General features: G+C 37.5%; 1 protein-coding gene across 2 annotated transcripts in view; it reads right to left on the reverse strand.

The window, feature by feature from the left end:
- Window positions 1–18537, reverse strand: part of GLRA3 (glycine receptor alpha 3) — a 132707-nt gene that overhangs the window by 85549 nt on the left and 28621 nt on the right. For both annotated transcript variants that reach the window (XM_043546009.1, XM_027829306.3), the window contains exon 3: window positions 8504–8571. In XM_043546009.1, the coding sequence (XP_043401944.1) occupies window positions 8504–8571 (68 nt within the window). The remainder of the gene's footprint in view (window positions 1–8503; window positions 8572–18537) is intronic.

An 18537-nucleotide genomic window follows, 5' to 3' on the forward strand; every position in this document is an offset into this window, starting at 1 on the left:
CTAAAGACATCTGAAAACTCATTTCCTTTGGCTTTCATTTTTACATACATAATTTTGACACTGGTATCATTGTATTAATAAATTTAAAGAATGTTTTGACAGTTTGGTACAATAAGAACTATAAATCTATATTAGAATAAAAATAGTTGCTAGACAAAAACAAGATAATACACTGAAGTAGCCTGTTGTGCACTAATAACCACAAATCCCAGAATATGATATGCACAGGATAAACCAAAAGGTATAACCACGTAACATTATAGAAAGGTCCTAGTGCAACATGAAAAATATTTTTTTACAGTAGAGGTGGATATATTTAATCCTGGGATAAGCCCATGTTATGTTTTTGTACTGCTCAGTAACATCTGTCTCAGTTACTTATATGGCGTCCATCGCTGTCGTACCTGGCTGTTTCACGATCTCTAATGTATTTATTCTCACAGCACCCTGTGAGGGAAGGAAGTCTTATGAGCCCAATTTCACAGATGGAGAACTGAGGCACAAAGAGGCTAAATGAGTTGCCTAAAATCATGCAGGAAGCCTGGGGCACAGTGAGGATTTTACCCCAGGATTCTCAAGTGCTAGGTTAGGGCACCTAACCTCTGGCCACCTTTCTTCTTTAATGCTAATTAATAATGGAAAACACACATTTACTGCTCTAGATCTTTAAATCCTACAGGTGAAATAAAAAAACAATTCACAGAGAAGGCATATGATTTGTTTGCTATATCTATTTCACTTTCTAGCTTGGCCTTTTTAGATATCAATGGTATCATCCATGTATCGTTATTTTCCCCTAGCTTGAGCACACACATTATAGCATTATTCTTCATTAACTTAAGTACAAATCTAAGTTGGGAGCAACCAGGAAAACAGACATGAACCTTTATCTACTTGTACGTGGAGTTAGAAAAACTCAGAATTTATGAAAACATTATTGATGCTCAAGCTCTCTCCCTTCTATTCTTTAAAGCTATTATGTTCAACAATTTAATGAACGCAGAAACTGAGAACTTGTGCATTAGAAAAATGTGTGCCCTTTTTTATTCTTATGGGCTCAACATTTCTTTTTTCTTAAGGTCTAGCCCCTTGAAGAGGCACTCAGCCCAAAGGAGATGCTAGCCCACCCACTATTCCCACTACAGTTAATGGGAGTTGAGGGTGCTGAACAGTTTACAGGATTAAGTCCTTAGATATAACCTCTAGAATATTTGAGCCCATATGAAATATTTGGCTAAATCAGGTTTGAATAAATCAGAGGAAGAAACTGGCAAAGTGACTAATCCCATAAGACAAAACTGAAGAAGTAAAAATGCTAGTTAGGTGGAGGTTGGACAAATGAGAAAAGTGCCATTTTTTTCCAGCTTGCTTTCAATGCTGAATGCAAGTGGAAAAAAGAGCAGGGATTCTGTAAGTTTTTCCAAGCAAATAGTTTTCAGCAGATCACATCTCTGGAAATCAGTTTGCAACTGTACCAATGATAAACTCAAAGATGATCTAAAAATATGTGTTTGCTGCTAAAGAGAGGGAACTATTTCAGAACATATTTTAGTGCGGAGTTGGTCTTTAAAATGAACGTTGGTACCATGTGAAAGAAACATATTACTCTACTCATAAATTCTGAGAACAGCACAGATGTACTAATAATGTGAAGGATGTATTAATGATCACTGAAATCCTTATCTGATGGAAAAAAATAAAAATTATTAGGATGTAAAATAGAAGATATAGTCAATATGGTTTGATTCTTTCAAGGGATAGCTCAGTGGTTTGAACATTGGCCTGCTAAATGTAGGGTTGTGAGTTCAATCCTTGAGGGGGGCATTTAGGGATCTGGGGCAAAAATTGGGGATTGGTCCTGCTTTGAGCAGGGGGTTGGACTAGATGACCTCCTGAGGTCCCTTCCAACCCTGAGATTCTATGAATTAAAAATGTAAACCCCAGTGTAGAATACAAATACTATATATTAGCTCTCACTGTTGCAGTAGTGAAGGCAAAATTTTGAGGAAAACCCCTAATTACAAATTTTTCCATATTTTTACTAGAAACCTCACAGTTCAACTTTTCTAGATAAAAAGAATGTTTCCCATTTCATCCTTTAAAAAACAACAAATTAAAAAGAGTGCCCTAATCTGATTGCAAATTAGATTAACACCCATTTGTTGTGGCATCTTAATTAATGTGCACATTTTTTGAAGTAGAAGATGAGTGCATTTTTAGACACTTTTTCCTTATATATGTGAAGTGTGTGTGATATGTCTTGTATGGAAAAGGAAGATAAAATGAAACTGGCAGATTAGAATGCAGGTTCAGCAAGAGGATTTGCACAGATTAATCTGTTCACGTAACAAACTGAGCAGCTGCTGGCCCAGTAGAATTTGAAAGACCTTTGTCTGCATCTGACTCAGTGACCTAGGCTAAGAACTGCAAAAGCAGGATCATGATACAGAATACGAAAAGATAAATAGCACAAATTTCAAACCTAGTGCAAGATCAAACTGTAGGTTGCAGAAGTGATGTTTCTATTTGCCCTTCTAGAAGGGAAAGATTTAATTATCAGAGTGCAGGAAAGGAAGAATTAAAGGCATTTCTATAGCATGTTGAATCTGGAAGGTGACCTGTATTTCAGGTTATGGGAATTGGGATCTAAAATGTGCAAACTAGACTATTCTGCATTATTCACTGTAAACACTAAGAAATTAAGGGATCTGTTAGGTGTAATGTTGTACATGTTTCCACCAAAGGAAGACTCATTTCACAGACACTAGTGGTTACCAACTCAACAGACTCTATTGTACCGAAAATCTGGGAAACCTACCACGAGTATCATTACATACATATAAGGGAATATTGCCTTCAAGCACTCTGTTTTAAGACAATCCCATGGGAGAATATGGCAGAAATAGATATGCTCAGCTGTAAGAAGCTCAGGCTGATTAAACCGAAGAAGTGGATAACAGATGACGTAATGTTGACTGGTCAAAAAACATGGTACACAATGTTTTTTTAGTGTGGGTGAAAAGCACATCTTGCTTTTGTCTATATAATATGCCAGGCTTTAACGAAAGGTACTGCTAGCAGCAAAAAAGGCAGCTCACCCAATTCCTACCCATAGTCTGACTGCATTCCTATTTGCAGCCAGACTCAAGAAATACCCATGACCAGAAGTTGGCAGGAATAAGCAAGAGAGAGAGATTCTTTAAGGATAATTAGCTGCCTTGATGGCATTTGCCATTAGACCTCTTTCCAAGAGTCTGTGTCAATGCACTCTTAGCACATGTATAGTTAGTTCCCTTAGAAATATTTTAGCTTATTTCTGTGCTAATATCAATGTGCTCTTCTTGACCTTTACAATCCTTTAAGAAATTTGGTGAAAACTCTCTTCTTTTTGGTCAATCATATTCTCAAGTGCTAAATGAGATTCGTTGATGCTGGCTTACTTCTCTTCCCTATAACCAACTACACCGTATTTGCTAGTCTTTGCTTCATCCACTTAGCACATTCCTTCTCTGAAACTCAAAACCAGAAATTTCAATGATGAGGCCACCCTCATTCTTTAAACTGAAACTGAATAATCACTTTTAATTTTTAGCTGGGCACTTCTGATTGCTGTACATTAAATTGTGTTACATCTCTTTAAAAGTATCTTGATATATCTTAGCCTGCATTTACACAGTACCATATCATGCTATCATGAGAAACTTTGTGTATGAACAGGGATAGTATGGACACTATGGATGGTATGGACACTCCATTATCTTTTAAGAGTTGTTGCCAACGAGTAAATCAAACTGTACTAAAACTTTTTAGCCTCCCAGCACTCAATCCTGCAAGATTCTGAGCACTCTGGCTCTAAGCCAGCAAACCACTTACGTATATGTTTTAACGTTAAGCATATGGACAGTCCATTGACGCATCGCATTCGTGAAATTAAACATGTGCTTAAGTGCTTTGTTAGATGAGGGCTACAGTTCTCAGAACCATACAAGATCAAGCCTTTAAGTCATATTTAAGTCTGAGTTGCACAAACCTATAAAGGCACAAAGGCCAGAACTGCAGAATACCACTGAAGACATGCTACTATTGTGTATTTTAAGAACAAACACCTGCTCTTAATTTAATAAAATGAAATGGATTTAATTCAATGTAATCAAATCATGAAGTGTTTAGACAATTAGGTAAATTAATGGGATTGAATTATAAAATGCTTATAGTATGTTGTGCTTCTAAATCTAGAAAGAATATTTTTATTTTGAAATATTTTTGCCTATTGCTATCATTGCTTCGCTTTTAAAATTCCTGGATCACACAATAAGGAATACAAATGGTGGGGCCATGTTTGTTTGTTTATTTATTTATTTTTAATCAAACAATGGGCCAAATTTGGAAGTCCTTACTCATTTCTCATTCTCTCCCTACCCAGGCAAAGCTCTTATTGATGGGAGTCTTGATGAGTAATATATGTCAGGGACTACAATCCTCAGCTGATATAAGTCAGTATAGTTCTATGAGTCTGGTACCAGGACTGGGCCCAATGCACAAACAATACACAAACAAATGGCAGTATTTGACCATATTCATATACAAGTCTGAAAAAGTCTGTCTAGAGTGAGTTCCAATTAGACCTTTGTTAAACCAATGTATGTTACACCAACTTAGGCTCCCTTAGACTCAGTTAGACTCATGCCTTCTTACCTACATATAATGTACACTCCCGCCTTTAAAAATAACCTTTCATTTTGGCTTGCTGAGACTGAAATGACCAGGAATGTGAGTCCACATGACTTTAACTCACTTTCTAAGGGAGCAGAAGATATGAGTGTAAAGTCAAAGCAACTAACTGGAGGTGTAACAAGGTAGCCTACTTTAACTCATACCCAGTTCTTTCACTTACACCTTCTGGCTCCTTAGATTCCCTTGCATATCAATCCAAGGGGATCCACTGGTCTTGCAGAACCTACCTGAGTGTAAAGAAGCCGGATATTCATTTCACACCCGGGTAAATCTGATATAACCTCAATGAAATCAATGGAAGTGACAGTATAAAAATTGATATAAGTAATATGGAAATAGATTTCTGGTTTCTAACACATCACCCCTGAATTAAACCAGTTATCTCTTGTGTTATACATAGCCACACCAGCAAAGGGAGCTCAAAGATTTTGATCACCTTAAAAACCATAATACATAGATACAATATAGATTTCCAGTATATTGATACAGTATAGATTATAGGCACGTTGCTAAAATAATTCCTGTAAACATAGGCAAATATCTTTAAAACAAATCCATTAGATTAATATACATTTAGAGGTTTAAATTTCCAGAGATGCTTTCAGATATCAATTAATGACTTTCCTAATTTGTATTTAATTTTTCTCTTAAAATTCTTTATGCAAAGATTGGAAAGAAATACTTGAATACAATTTTGGACATTGTGGTTACAGGCCTCTAAATTGTCTGTATACATCATGATTTAAAATAAATACCAAGAAGAAGGTAACTGGTCAGATGTGTTTCACATAACTTGGACAGAACAAACAACAAATACTATAGTAAAATACTGTAAGATGACTCCTATTCAACACAGTTCCATAAAAAAAAATCCAGTTTGTAATAAAATGCCAGATGTTATTATTGTAACGTTAAGGTATAAACATTGTCCTAGTTTTCAAGAGCTGTTCGTCATCGCTGTTCATCATCACAGGTCACAGATAAAGTCATGTGTGAGTGCTCATATTTTAAAATGACTGATTTCATTCCAACAGAGTTCAACAACTACTGACCATAAGTAAAAGTCTTCTCTGAGCAGCATCAGTGCATAAGTTACAAACAAATTACCAGTATTATGGAGAATCACCAGTTTCTATGTAATCTAGGTTGCAATTTTTTGTGCAGCCTTAACATGTTTGCAGATGGCATTACTAAAAAAGTTAATAAATACCATACCATGATGCTGACAATGCTTTGGAATTTCCTATATTTATAATGTATGTGACTCTGGTCTATTTATGCCATACCATGATAAGTGTGTATTATTTACTGGAACTCATTTTGCCTGGGAACAACGTGTACAGATCACTATTTTCCTATCTAGAAGCTGTCTGTCAAAGATCATTAGCGCTAAGGTTAAATATTATTTGTAGGTTTTAATTATTTTAACTAACCTCTTTCCAAGGTGTTAACAGAGCAAAATGTATCATCATCTTCTTTGGTAGCAGACTATAACCTTTTACAACGCGAAAGTAACTTAATAATGGAGACAAAATGCTTAAAATGGGAATTACGAGTCCAAGGTACGTGAAACAAATCTGACCACGTTTTCATTTAAGATTCAGTTTTGGCTTTCGAGAGCCAAGGGAGCACAGTAAGCAGTGAACACTTTCAGAAGCCAAATGCTGAGGAGGAGATCTTATGCCAATAGAAGCCCTAATTCCATTCTTAAAAATAGGCACACACTTATGTATCTTGCTGGACTGGGGCCCTGATGCCTTCTGAGCACAGTGAGGCTTATAGAGGCAGTATCACTTGCTACCTGTAAAGTGGTGTAGCCAGTTCCTCTCCCCACCACCCTGCCAGCACACTATGGGTAGGAGAAGTAATGGTCCTCCCCTTGCCTAAACACACCCTATCCATGGATTGTGTGCTTTGCGAACACTCTTTCTTAGGGCATAAATCTGGCCCCAAATTTAGTGCTATTTTCTGGATAAAAGTTGGCTTGTCTAAAGTCCACATACTGCACTCAGTCTACTCATAGAATTGCCATAGCTATCAGTGATGTTTCTGTCCATGGATCAAAAGCAGTATATGTTTGTAATTATATTAGAATGTGTGTAACTGCATTGGAAATTACACAGTGTTCTATCTTTTCAAAAGGGCTTTAAAAACATCAATCGATCTGTACCTCTGCTACATCTGTACCTCATTCTACAAATGTGAAAAGTCAGGCATGGAGAATGAAATAGACTTGGCAAGGCCACATAGCAAATCAGTGACCAAGCTGAGATTAAATGCACATGGTTTTGGCTCCCAGGCCTGCAATCAGTACAGTAGACCATCCTGCTCTCTGAACTGACATTAAATAAAAGCATTTCTGTGTATACGCCAACACAAAAGATGTCAAGTTCATTAACAGGTGTAAATATTCTAGAAATGTTTGATAGCCTCTAAATGGCTGTCAGTGTTTGTAATATGATACATACATAAATGAAAGAAATGGGAAAGCACTTAGTGTGACTTCCAAAGTTATTTTCATTCTTTTCTCACATTTTTCTTTTAGGTAAAACCCTCTCAGAAGCCAAATTTCACTGAAATTTAAGGGCTAAATTCTCATTTCCTCTGGAAAGTCCAAGCAAACAGCTCCTGAAGAGTGGATTTGTCCTTCCCACCTCCTAATTCGTGACTACTACTGTATATAGTAGCAGCTGCAGTCTGCTGAACATCTCCTTTCGCAGGGAGGTTAGCCAATGAATTTGTATAGTTTGCTTGCTTACTAGACATAAGCCTACCTGTCCCATGGCTTCCCGCAAATTCGCCCTCTGAGCTGCTAAAGAGAGAGATGCCTGAGTACTTCTCCACAGCAGCTAAAGATTAAATAATCCTGGTGCTCAATTTGTGCCAGGGTTGAGCCCTGACACCTTTAGGTTTGGCAGTTTATAGCCCTGGCACCTCTGGGCTTGCCACATCAGTTATGAAAGTAAAAAAAAATTGCTTGAACCCTCCCCCCCAATCTCTTTCATTACAAATTAATCACTGTATTATCCCCCTGTTCAACCCAAATAAGTCTCTTTGGCTGCTGGCCCTTGAAACCTCTTCAATCTGCATAGGATGCACATTCATAGAAAGTGCTCCCCATTTCCCATCAGAAGCCACAACATTAAGGTAGCTTTCTACCTGAAAGATCAGTTTACTGTGTCACCAGCCGCCATAGCCTTCTAAGGCTTTCAGTGTTCAGGCAGCTATGGATATTTTTCTGGTGGACTGGAGTCTTAATATTTGATTTTCTTTTGTGTAGTCTATACATTAGTGCTACATTTCATTTATAGTAAATAATACTTTACTGAAAATAAAGACATTCATCATGTAAAATGTATGCCCCCATCTGTTATATAAAATGGAACAATAGCATATAACTAACAAAGTTACTAGATCCATAAATTGTGCTAGTAGAAAGGTAAAATGCCATAGAACATAAACTTTTTAATTCAAAAGTTAAAAAAAATCACATATTATGAAATTTCATTACAACTATCACAGAAGATATGAAAAGCATCTCTGTTGGCCCTCACAAGTGCATTCTTCATCCTGGTAACAGTAAAATGATGGATTTTCTACCAGATAAACCAACCATTAAGTTAAATATTCTATTTATTGATTTTAACCATAACAAAAATGATTTCCTCCTCAGTTTAGTTCCAAACTAAAATAAGACCTAACTTCTTGTTCAGTTCTTTGAGTTACTTTAAGTTGCATTTTAAATGTTTTCTGAGGTAAAGTGCCTTACCATGGTTGTCTCTGCAATGGATCCAAAGCTGTTTATAAATATGTTACATGTGACATTAACTGGAGGGCCTGAAAAAGAAAAAAAGCATTATGTGACAATCAAAATATATTAACAGACTAAACGATGATAAAAACAAAGACTCAATCACTTGGGAAGAAGTAGACTACATTCAGGACTTTTTAAGTGATGCGGGAGTGTGTGCTGTTATTTTAACGGTTTAATAGATTTTTTCAGTTCATTTTTTTTCAAAGATTCATTAACTGTCCTATAATTTGTAGGAATCCCAATTAGGGCTCAGGAAAGAGAAGGGAGCTCATCAGGTCTTGAGGGAAGATGCCATGCAAAAGTGAATGTGCTTTTTGTTGAATTTGTACTATGTCATCTAAAACAATGTCCGTTTTAGTACAACTGAATATACATCATAGTCCTTCACAACAACCAGGAAAAAAGTAACTCTTTACTTGACAGATCTCCTATGTCTGAAACCTGTTTACTGCTTTTAGTAACAAAGGCACATTATTAGAGCTTTTTGCTCCTGTTAGCTGTGTTGGCTATTCAGTGCTAAGAAAAAAATAAGCTAGATTCTATTCTGCGACAGCCACAGAAATGGCACTCACTTGCCTCCACGGGTGAGGAAACTTGATAGGGCTGGCAGTGAAAGAGGACAGTCCCAGCAGTGAGCATCTGGTACAATTGGCTTGAATTTCTCAGAGATGATGTCTGATACAGGCACTAACATATAGCTACAGAATGTGAGGGAATGGCCTGGGCAGGAGTTGTGATACCAGACATAGTGGCTGAGTGGGGTGTGACCAAACTAGTTGCTGGCACCCCTTGTGGCCAGTTTCCAGTGTGGTTAAAAGGATAAAATAAAATGATTCTCAGAGGTAAAACACCTTGGATTTTAGTGATGGCCTTGGGCTCATGGAATAGAGTGGCATTTGGCCTTCACAGACTGAGGTTATATCTTGTTGCCTTCATAGGCAAGGTCCCCACCCTTCTGCACTCTGTCCTCCTTGCAGAGGGGAAAGGAGTATGCTAGGACTCAAAGCAAGCTGAGACCTTCGGGCTAGGCTGAGGAAAGCCTACCCTCAGTTACGTATAGTATGGGTCATGGGTAGTACTCCTCCCCGTGTTAAAGTTTAACAGAAGTTGCGGCATGCCACTTAAATCCATCCATGTGTAAATCCTCATTTCACTGCTGTGTCCCTATTAGTTGTTCAGGATCCATTCCTGAAAACATTTACTACCAGGCATAGTCTTTCTACTATGAGTAGCTCCATTGAATACAATCAACAATTATTATCTTGCCCTGAATTTGCAAAGGATCAGTAATGGCAGAGCAATGCTTGTGAGTCTGATATCTGACTTGAGAGCTGAATCATTTTCTCGTGCAAAAAAGGTTTTAAAATAATGTTAAACATGGCATTATGGGGTTTAATATTACAGTTTCTCAGTTATTTCCATATCATAATTACTCTGTTAATTAGTGAAATTTTTTCTTCTAACTGGCAGCCCAATCATCAATATTATTATTTAACTCCGTTTGGAATTTGAAAACCGAGCTGGCTTCTTTTCGGTTTCATATGATTACCAGTAATAAGGATCCCAGATTTGGAATATAAGAACCAATCCTACAAATTTACTAACAAGAGTAGTGTTGAACTATCCAGAGTAATCCCACTGAAGTCATAAGCAGCTCTGTCATTGCTGATGCTTCACTGCTCACTGACATCAATGGGACTACTGCAGTAATAAATGTTTGAAGGATCAGCACCTTCATTAACAAAAAATTCTGCTCATGGTGCATGAACCAGAATAGAATCCAGCTCTCCTTTTTCTCAGCTGTATTGGCTCTACAGTGAAGTACAGAAGCAAAAAAGCACTAAAATATCTCTCTCTGTTTACTTCACTGAGATGAGTACATACAGGAAGCAGATCTGTTGGGTAAGAAGGTAGCAATTTTTCAGTCAGTCACTTTGAATATGATGGCATTTAATTTACTAATTTAAAAATTTAAAGCTGCTTTATCTGATGTTTCAATGTAAGATATGACTGGGGCCAAGGAAGGGTGCAAGTAGTGGGAAGGTGATTTCACGGGATCATACTTAATGGCTGCCACTGGGTAGTGAAGTTATCCAATGTGTGTGCGCAAGTAAATTCCAGTTAGGAGGTACATCACATTTTTATATACCTGTGCATTCTATCATTTCCAATTCAATACGCTCCTGTCTATTTCAAAAGATAACCCTATGGAATTTTATAGTGTACCCAATGGCATATCAGTTATTGAAGAAAAAGAACAAAATAATGCACAATTCCATCCTAGTATATTGAACTAAACAATCTAGGATCACTTAGGAAAGTGATACATAGACTCATAGATATTCAGGTCAGAAGGGACCATTATGATCATCTAGTCTGATCTCCCGCACAATGCAGGCCACAGAATCTCACCCACCCACTCCTGCAATAAACTTCTCACCTATGTCTGAGCTATTGAAGTCCTCAAATCATGGTTTAAAGACTTCAAGGTGCAGAGAATCCTCCAGCAAGTGACCCGTGCCCCATGCTACAGAGGAAGGCGAAAAACCCCCAGGGCCTCTTCCTATCTGCCCTGGAGGAAAATTCCTTCCCGACCCCAAATATGGCGATCAGCTGAACCCTGAGCATGTGGGCAAGATTCACCAGCCAGATACCCAGGAAAGAATTCTCTGTAGTAACTCGGATCCCACCCCATCTAACATCCCATCACAGGCCATTGGGCCTATTTACCCATGAATAGTTAAAGATCAATTAATTGCCAAAATCATGTTATCCCATCATACCATCTACTCCATAAACTTATCGAGTTTAATCTTGAAGCCAAATAGGTCTTTTGTCCCCTCTGCTTCCCTTGGAAGGCTTCACTCCTCTGATGGTTAGAAACCTTCATCTAATTTAAAGTCTAAACTTCCCAATGACCAGTTTATATCCATCTGTTCTTGTGTCCACATCGGTACTGAGCTTAAATAATTCCTCACCCTCTCCGGTATTTATCCCTCTGATATATTTAGAGAGAGCAATCTTATCTCCCCTCAGCCTTCTTTTGGTTAGGCTAAACAAGCCAAGCTCCTTGAGTCTCTTTTCATAAGACAGGTTTTCCATTCCTCGGATCATTCTAGTAGCCCTTCTCTGTACCTGTTCCAGTTTGAATTCATCCTTCTTAAACATGGGAGACCAGAACTGCACACAGTATTCCAGATGAGGTCTCACCAGTGCCTTGTATAACGCTACTAACACCTCCTTATCTCTACTGGAAATACCTCACTTGATGCATCCCAAGACCGCGTTAACTTTTTTCACGGCCATATCACATTGGCAGCTCATAGTCATCCTATGATCAACCAATATTCCAAGGTCCTTCTCCTCCTCCATTACTTCTAATTGATGCATCCCCATTTAATAACTAAAATTCTTGTTATTAATCCCTAAATGCATGATCTTACACTTCTCACTATTAAATTTCATCCTATTACTATTACTCACTCCAGTTTACAAGGTCATCCAGATCCTCCTGTATGATATCCCAGTTCTTCTCTAAATTGGCAATACCTCCCAGCTTTGTATCATCTGCAAACTTTATTAGCACACTCCCACTTCTTGTGCCGAGATCAGTAATAAAAAGATTAAATAAGATTGGTCCCAAAACCGATCCCTGAGGAACTCCACTGGTAACCTCCCTCCAGCCTGACAGTTCACCTTTCAGTATGACCCACTGTAGTCTCCCTTTTAACCAATTCCTTATCCACCTTTCAATTTTCATATTGATCCCCATCTTTTCCAATTTAACTAATAATTCCCCAAAACACCTTACTGAAATCTAGGTAAATTAGATCCACTGTGTTTCCTTTATCTAAAAAATCTATTTTCTCAAAGAAGGAAATCAGGTTGGTTTGTCACCATCTACCTTTTGTAAAACCATGTTGTATTTTGTTCCATTTACCATTGACCTCAATGTCCTTAACTACTTTCTCCTTCAAATTTTTTTCCAAGACCTTGCATACTCCAGATGTCAAACTAACAGGCCTGTAGTTACCCGGATCTCTTCCCCCCCGCTTCTTAAAAATAGGAATTCTCCAATCATATGGTACAACCCCTGAGTTTACAGATTCATTAAAAATTCTTGCTAATGGGCTTGCAATTTCATGTGCCAATTCCTTTAATATTCTTGGATGAAGATTATTTGGCCCCCCTGATTTAGCCCCATTAAGCTGTTTGAGTTTCGCTTCTACCTCAGATAAGGTAATATCTACCTCCATATCCTCATTCCCATTTGTCATGCTACCATTATCCCTAAGATCCTCATTAGCCTCATTAAAGACTGAGGCAAAGTGTGTGTTTAGATATTGGGCCATGCCTAGATTATCCTTAACCTCCACTCCATCCTCAGTGTTTAGCAGTCCCACTTCTTCTTTCTTTGTTTTCTTCTTATTTATATGGCTATAGAACCTTTTACGATTGGTTTTAATTCCCTTTGCAAGGTCCAACTCTACTTGATTTTAGCCTGTCTCACTTTATCCCTACATGTTCTGACCTCAATAAGGTAGCTTTCCTTGCTGATCCCTCCCATCTTCCACTCCCTGTATGCTTTCTGCTTTTTCTTAATCACCTCTCTGAGATGCTTGCTCATCCAGCTTGGGCTACAACTCCTGCCTATGAATTTTTTCCCCTTTCTTGGGATGCAGGCTTCCGATAACTTCTGCAGCTTTGACTTGAAGTAATCCCAGGCCTCCTCTTCCTTTAGATCCATAAGTTCTTCAGTCCAATCCACTTCCCTAACTAATTTCCTTAATTTTTGAAAGTCAGCCCTTTTGAAATAAAAAACCCTAGTTGCAGATTTATTTTTGTTAATCCTTCCGTTCAGTTTGAACTGAATTAGCTCATGATCACTTGAGCCAAGACTATCCCCTACAACCATTTCTTCTATGAGGTCCTCACTACTTACCAAAACCAAATCTAAAATGGCATCCCCTCTAGTCGGTTCAGCAACTACTTGATGAAGGAATCCATCAGCTATCACATCTAGGAAAATCTGAGCCCTGTTATTATTATTATTATTTATTATTTATTATTTATTAGCACTTGTCCTCCAGGTCTATATCTGGGAAGTTAAAGTCTCCCATGATCATGCAGTTTCCATTAATATTTACTTCATTAAAAACATTAAAGAGGGCTCTATCCATATCCATATTAGATCCCGGCGGTCTATAGCACACCCCAAGCACTATCACAGGGGACTTTTCTTCCCCAATGTGATTTTTGCCCAGACGGACTCTGTCTCATCCATTCCATCACTTCTTATTGATTTACATTCTACCTCATCATTGATATAGAATGCTACTCCACCACCTTTACCTTTATTTCTGTCTCTCCTAAACAGCACATACCCTTCAATACCTGTAGTCCAGTCATGACTACTATTCCACCATGTTTCTGTTATCCCTATAATATCTGGTTTCACTTCCTGCACCAGTAGCTCTAGTTCCTCCATTTTGTTACCTAGGCTCTTCGCATTGGTGTACAAACATCTTAATTTTTGCTGTTTGGCCTCGCTCACATTCTTTACCCAATTAGGCATGGACATTCTACAGCCAGGGAATGTCCTTTATTATCATAGGTTAACAAATGTTCCTGCTTTCCTTAGTGATCCTAGATTGTTTAGTTCTATTTACTAGGATCTGAATCTAAATTTCTTAATATGATAAGTTAATGATACAGGTAGGAAATAAGAGGTGAGAGAAAAACAACAACATTTTAACTAAGTTGGGGTTGATAGCATGTGGAGTGTATTCCTATATTTTGTCAGTGCACAAAGGAGAAATGGGAAGTAGGGACGCTTCCGTGATTCAAAACAAGCAGATTATTATTAGATGGAAGGAACCAAATGGACTTTAAAAATTTAAATTAAGTAAAGCAAACTCCAAAGTGGTGTCACTTGCCATATAAGGAATGACTAGGCCAGGTGGGTTAGAATATGCACCCAGTATGGATCTTACTAGATGGTACATGAAATTCTTTTAAAAAGAGAAAAGTATGTCAATTTGTATCTAATGAAAATTAGAATTGTTGCCTATATTCTACGTCAATATGAGAAGTCCCTCTGTGGTAACTGTTAGGCTTTATTCTGTCTAGATAGTGCAAGTCTAATCCTCTCACAGAATGTTGAGAATGGAAGGATTCTCCCTTGACACTTCCACATTCAGATTTGGAGATCTATTGTTGGCTGGGTCACTGTTACTCTGATAGACAGGAAGAGAGCACTCTATTCCCAGAGATTATCAGTATCAGAGTCTCCCTGGGTTGATTTAAAGAGTGAGGAAAAATTGCTGCATTCTAAGAAGTGATAGCAGGCTTAAGTATGTAGAAGATGGAGGCTACTTGCGGGGGAGGCAAGCTTGTTCCTACAAAGCTCTACATACAAGAGAAGCAACATATGACAAGAAAGATGGAAATAGTCAGATTGAACAAGACTCTTCTATCTCTTCCCAAGCTCCTGCACAAGTTTGTTTTCTATATTCTCCAAAATACCAGGATGAGTCAGCTTTATCTTGTTTAACCTTGAAGAAGAAGTGCTTGCTTCTGTGACTAACTCAGAGTGAGGTGCAGGGAGAACAGGAGAATTCAGGAATGACAAAATGGGGCCAAGTGTCCTTTATGTCAAAACTTTATGTTCTTTTTGTGTAGTGTTCCCACTTGACCACCAAGTGATAAGAACAACTAACCCAAGTATTCCAGAACAGTATATCAGCTTTGAGAAACAGGGAAACACTGATTTTAATGTTGTAAGTCAGAGTTACATTTAATACTTAAACATGTACTGTGTTTCCAAAGTTTAATATTGTTGCCCTCTATTGCACTTCAGTGGCTATCTTAACAATACTTTCTCAGTGTTATGATGAAATACCTAATAAATAACTTTTGACTGATGTTTTTAAAAATAGTTATCGTTTAAAAGTAAACCATTCAATATTAAATTTTATATTAAGTAAGGCATCATGCTACTGTAAGTTTTCCTCAATCAGCAGAGATGTTGGAAATTATAAATCAAGTAATGACTGTAACGTTATCTGATTAAAATATAACTACATAGAGAATTGTTGCTACCACTGTTATATAATTGCAACAAATCTTATGCAAAGTGTGTCAAGTAAGATGTCACCAGAAAAGTTATGAATTGCTAAGCATGATTATGCTATTTGTATGCATGTATCATTTTTATATTTGAAGTAATGAGGATTGGCTCTATACCTGTATTTTAAATATGTTTGCTCCTGTGGAAACTCCCACAAGGTATTTAGCCTGCACACCTTGAAGGGACTATTCAAGTTAAGTGGCCCATCAAGGGACTCACAATGGACCATGAGAGACTCCCATCCATGCCTGATGGACTTTCATGTGAACAACTAGAGAATAGGCAATGGCCTTTGCTGTGACTAAGCGAAATCATGCATGGACATGTAACTTGCCCATGTGACTCCAAACACCATTTTTCTACCTGTATTTTTTCCACTAGCTTTGTTTAAAACAATGGATTTCCCTCCACATGGCAGAAGCTATAAAAGGCCTTGGAAACATCTCCATTTTGCCTCTTTCCTGCTTAAACCTCTGGACTATGATGAACTTGTACTAATCGGAGAATTCTAACCAAGGGACTGAGGACCTTCCAGTGATTTGGAAGCAATCAGAGATTTAACAAGCCGTCAGTTTATTCCATCACTGCTACAAGCCTGATCCAAGAACTTTGCATTTATTGTATGTACTTGATTCCTTTAACCAATGTTAACTACTCTGAAACTTTTCTTTCTATTTTCCATATATAAATGTTTAGATTTAGATACTAAAAGACTGGCAACAGCACCATTATTAGGTAAGATCTGAGTTGTATATTGACCTGGGTGTGTGGCTTTTCCTTTGGGATCAGAAGAATCTTTTATTTGATGAAATTGGTTTTAAAAGATCCACTCATCTTTAAGTCTAGTATTTTTTGTGGAGATACAAGAACAGGAATGCCAGGGGAAACTGCTTTTCTGAATTCTTGTTTGCCCGTGTGGTGAAAAAGTTTACTTTTGTTGCTGGTTTGGTATATCTTATGGGACAATAACCACCAGTTTTGGGGTGTGTCTGCCCTATTTCTCAGCAGTTTGTCCTGAATTTGGTATTCTCAGTTGTGACCCCTGGAGGCATGGTTACAATGACCCATTGCATTATTCCTGAAATAGGAATGTGAAGGGATGAGCTGTAGCTATGTACAAAAGGCATGTTCATGACAAAGAGCCTGATCCTGAACTCCTAACTTGTTGAAAACTCTGTATTCAGACATTGACAGCTTTGAATAGATATGGACTTCAGGATTGGACCCAGATTTGGAAGACAGTGATGCATTCATACCTAGAGCTTTTCATCACAACTGTAGGAGTGGAAAAAACATAACGGACTTCAAAGGCAAGAGTTCCTCTCCTCCTTTCATTGAGTGAGGCACTTCCTATGGTCAATTTTGGCATAGTCTTAAATATTCTATAACTAGAATAAACTTTTACCAGGGATTCTTCTCTTGTATTTTCATCCATACCCAAAGATGTTTCAGAATTTCCATATTTTAGAGTTAGAACTAATATTGGACCTCTTTGAAAATACTGCTTAATCCCTCTCTTCTATTGAACAAAAACATGATTATCTTGTGTATTACTTCACAAACACAAAGCAGTCAGAAACAAAGTGTAATTATGAAGACTAAGTATGACATGCAGTTGGTAGTCAAATAATATATTATCTGCAGTGTCTAGGAATTTTAATGAAAAAAGATTCAATTTCCTAATTATACCAGGGTTGATAGTCTGGGATTTCATACTAGTACTTGTTTCATAATTTAATTGTTGATAAATTACAAAGTGCAAATGGCAGGAAGCTCCACTTGTTCTTAGAGTAATAATAGCAAGAAAGTGGCAAAGTAGTTAAAGGAGATATTTATTCTTAGCGAACAATCTGAATCTTTCTTGGCAAATTTATTCAAATTGCTTAGCTGTCTAGAAAATTTACAAAGTACACTTTTAAGAAACAGCAAACCAATGTTGAATTAGGTTTTTGTCTCTTTACATTCAGATGGTTACCAAAAAACTCTCCCAGTCCTTTGAATTATATATTTAAGAAGCACAATACGAATACACTATTTTTTAAACATCTGCCCCTTCTACAAAATAGCCTCCTCAGAAGATTGTGATTGCATGGTGCCCATGACAAATTCCAAAATCCAATCCCCAAAGGAATTGCTAAGCTATAAGATCTTTGCTTTTATATACTCACCCATGGAGCTTTAGAAGATTAAAAGAAAAAGAGGAACGAGATTGCATTGCTTGGTCTTATTTGCCTGAGGTCCTCTTTTGTGCAGCACCTTAGATTTAAAGTAAAGCTGTGCAGCACAAAAGAGGACCCTGGGCAAAAAAGACCAGGCAATGCAATCTAAAACTTGAAAGTTACATGCTAAAGGGAATAGCTATGGTATATAGTTGAGAACACCTTTAATAAGGAGGCAAATAAATAGAAAGATTCCACACACACACAGGGAAGTAATCTTTTAAGTGGAACTTATCTGTTGTTATTGTGCAAGTTCTGTTTTACACCCAGGGTTTTTTTCCTCCTAAGCAAGAAGCCAATAGTGTCTATTCTCTGAGGGATGCAACTGGCAAGCAAGCAAGCAATCTCTAAGGAAATTGTTTCATAGCCATAGCAAACGTATATTGATAAAAATAATACATATCTTTCTGGATGGTTTGTTTGATGAATATTTTCTATACACATTTGTTATTTAAACTAAGGTGTCAGGAGTGTATTCTGAGAAATGTCAGCTCTACTCACCTATTGCAAGATCCACGTTTCCAGATAGAAGTAAATCATTTGAGATTAGTTTTATTTACTGTTCCATTTTTTTAAGGTTGGTTGACTGGGAAGCAGTTTGACAGACAACTCATTCTTCTCTTGCCAACCAGATTCACTGG

This window comes from Chelonia mydas, chromosome 4 (genome assembly GCF_015237465.2).
Source record: "Chelonia mydas isolate rCheMyd1 chromosome 4, rCheMyd1.pri.v2, whole genome shotgun sequence".
NCBI lineage: Eukaryota > Metazoa > Chordata > Testudines > Cheloniidae > Chelonia > Chelonia mydas.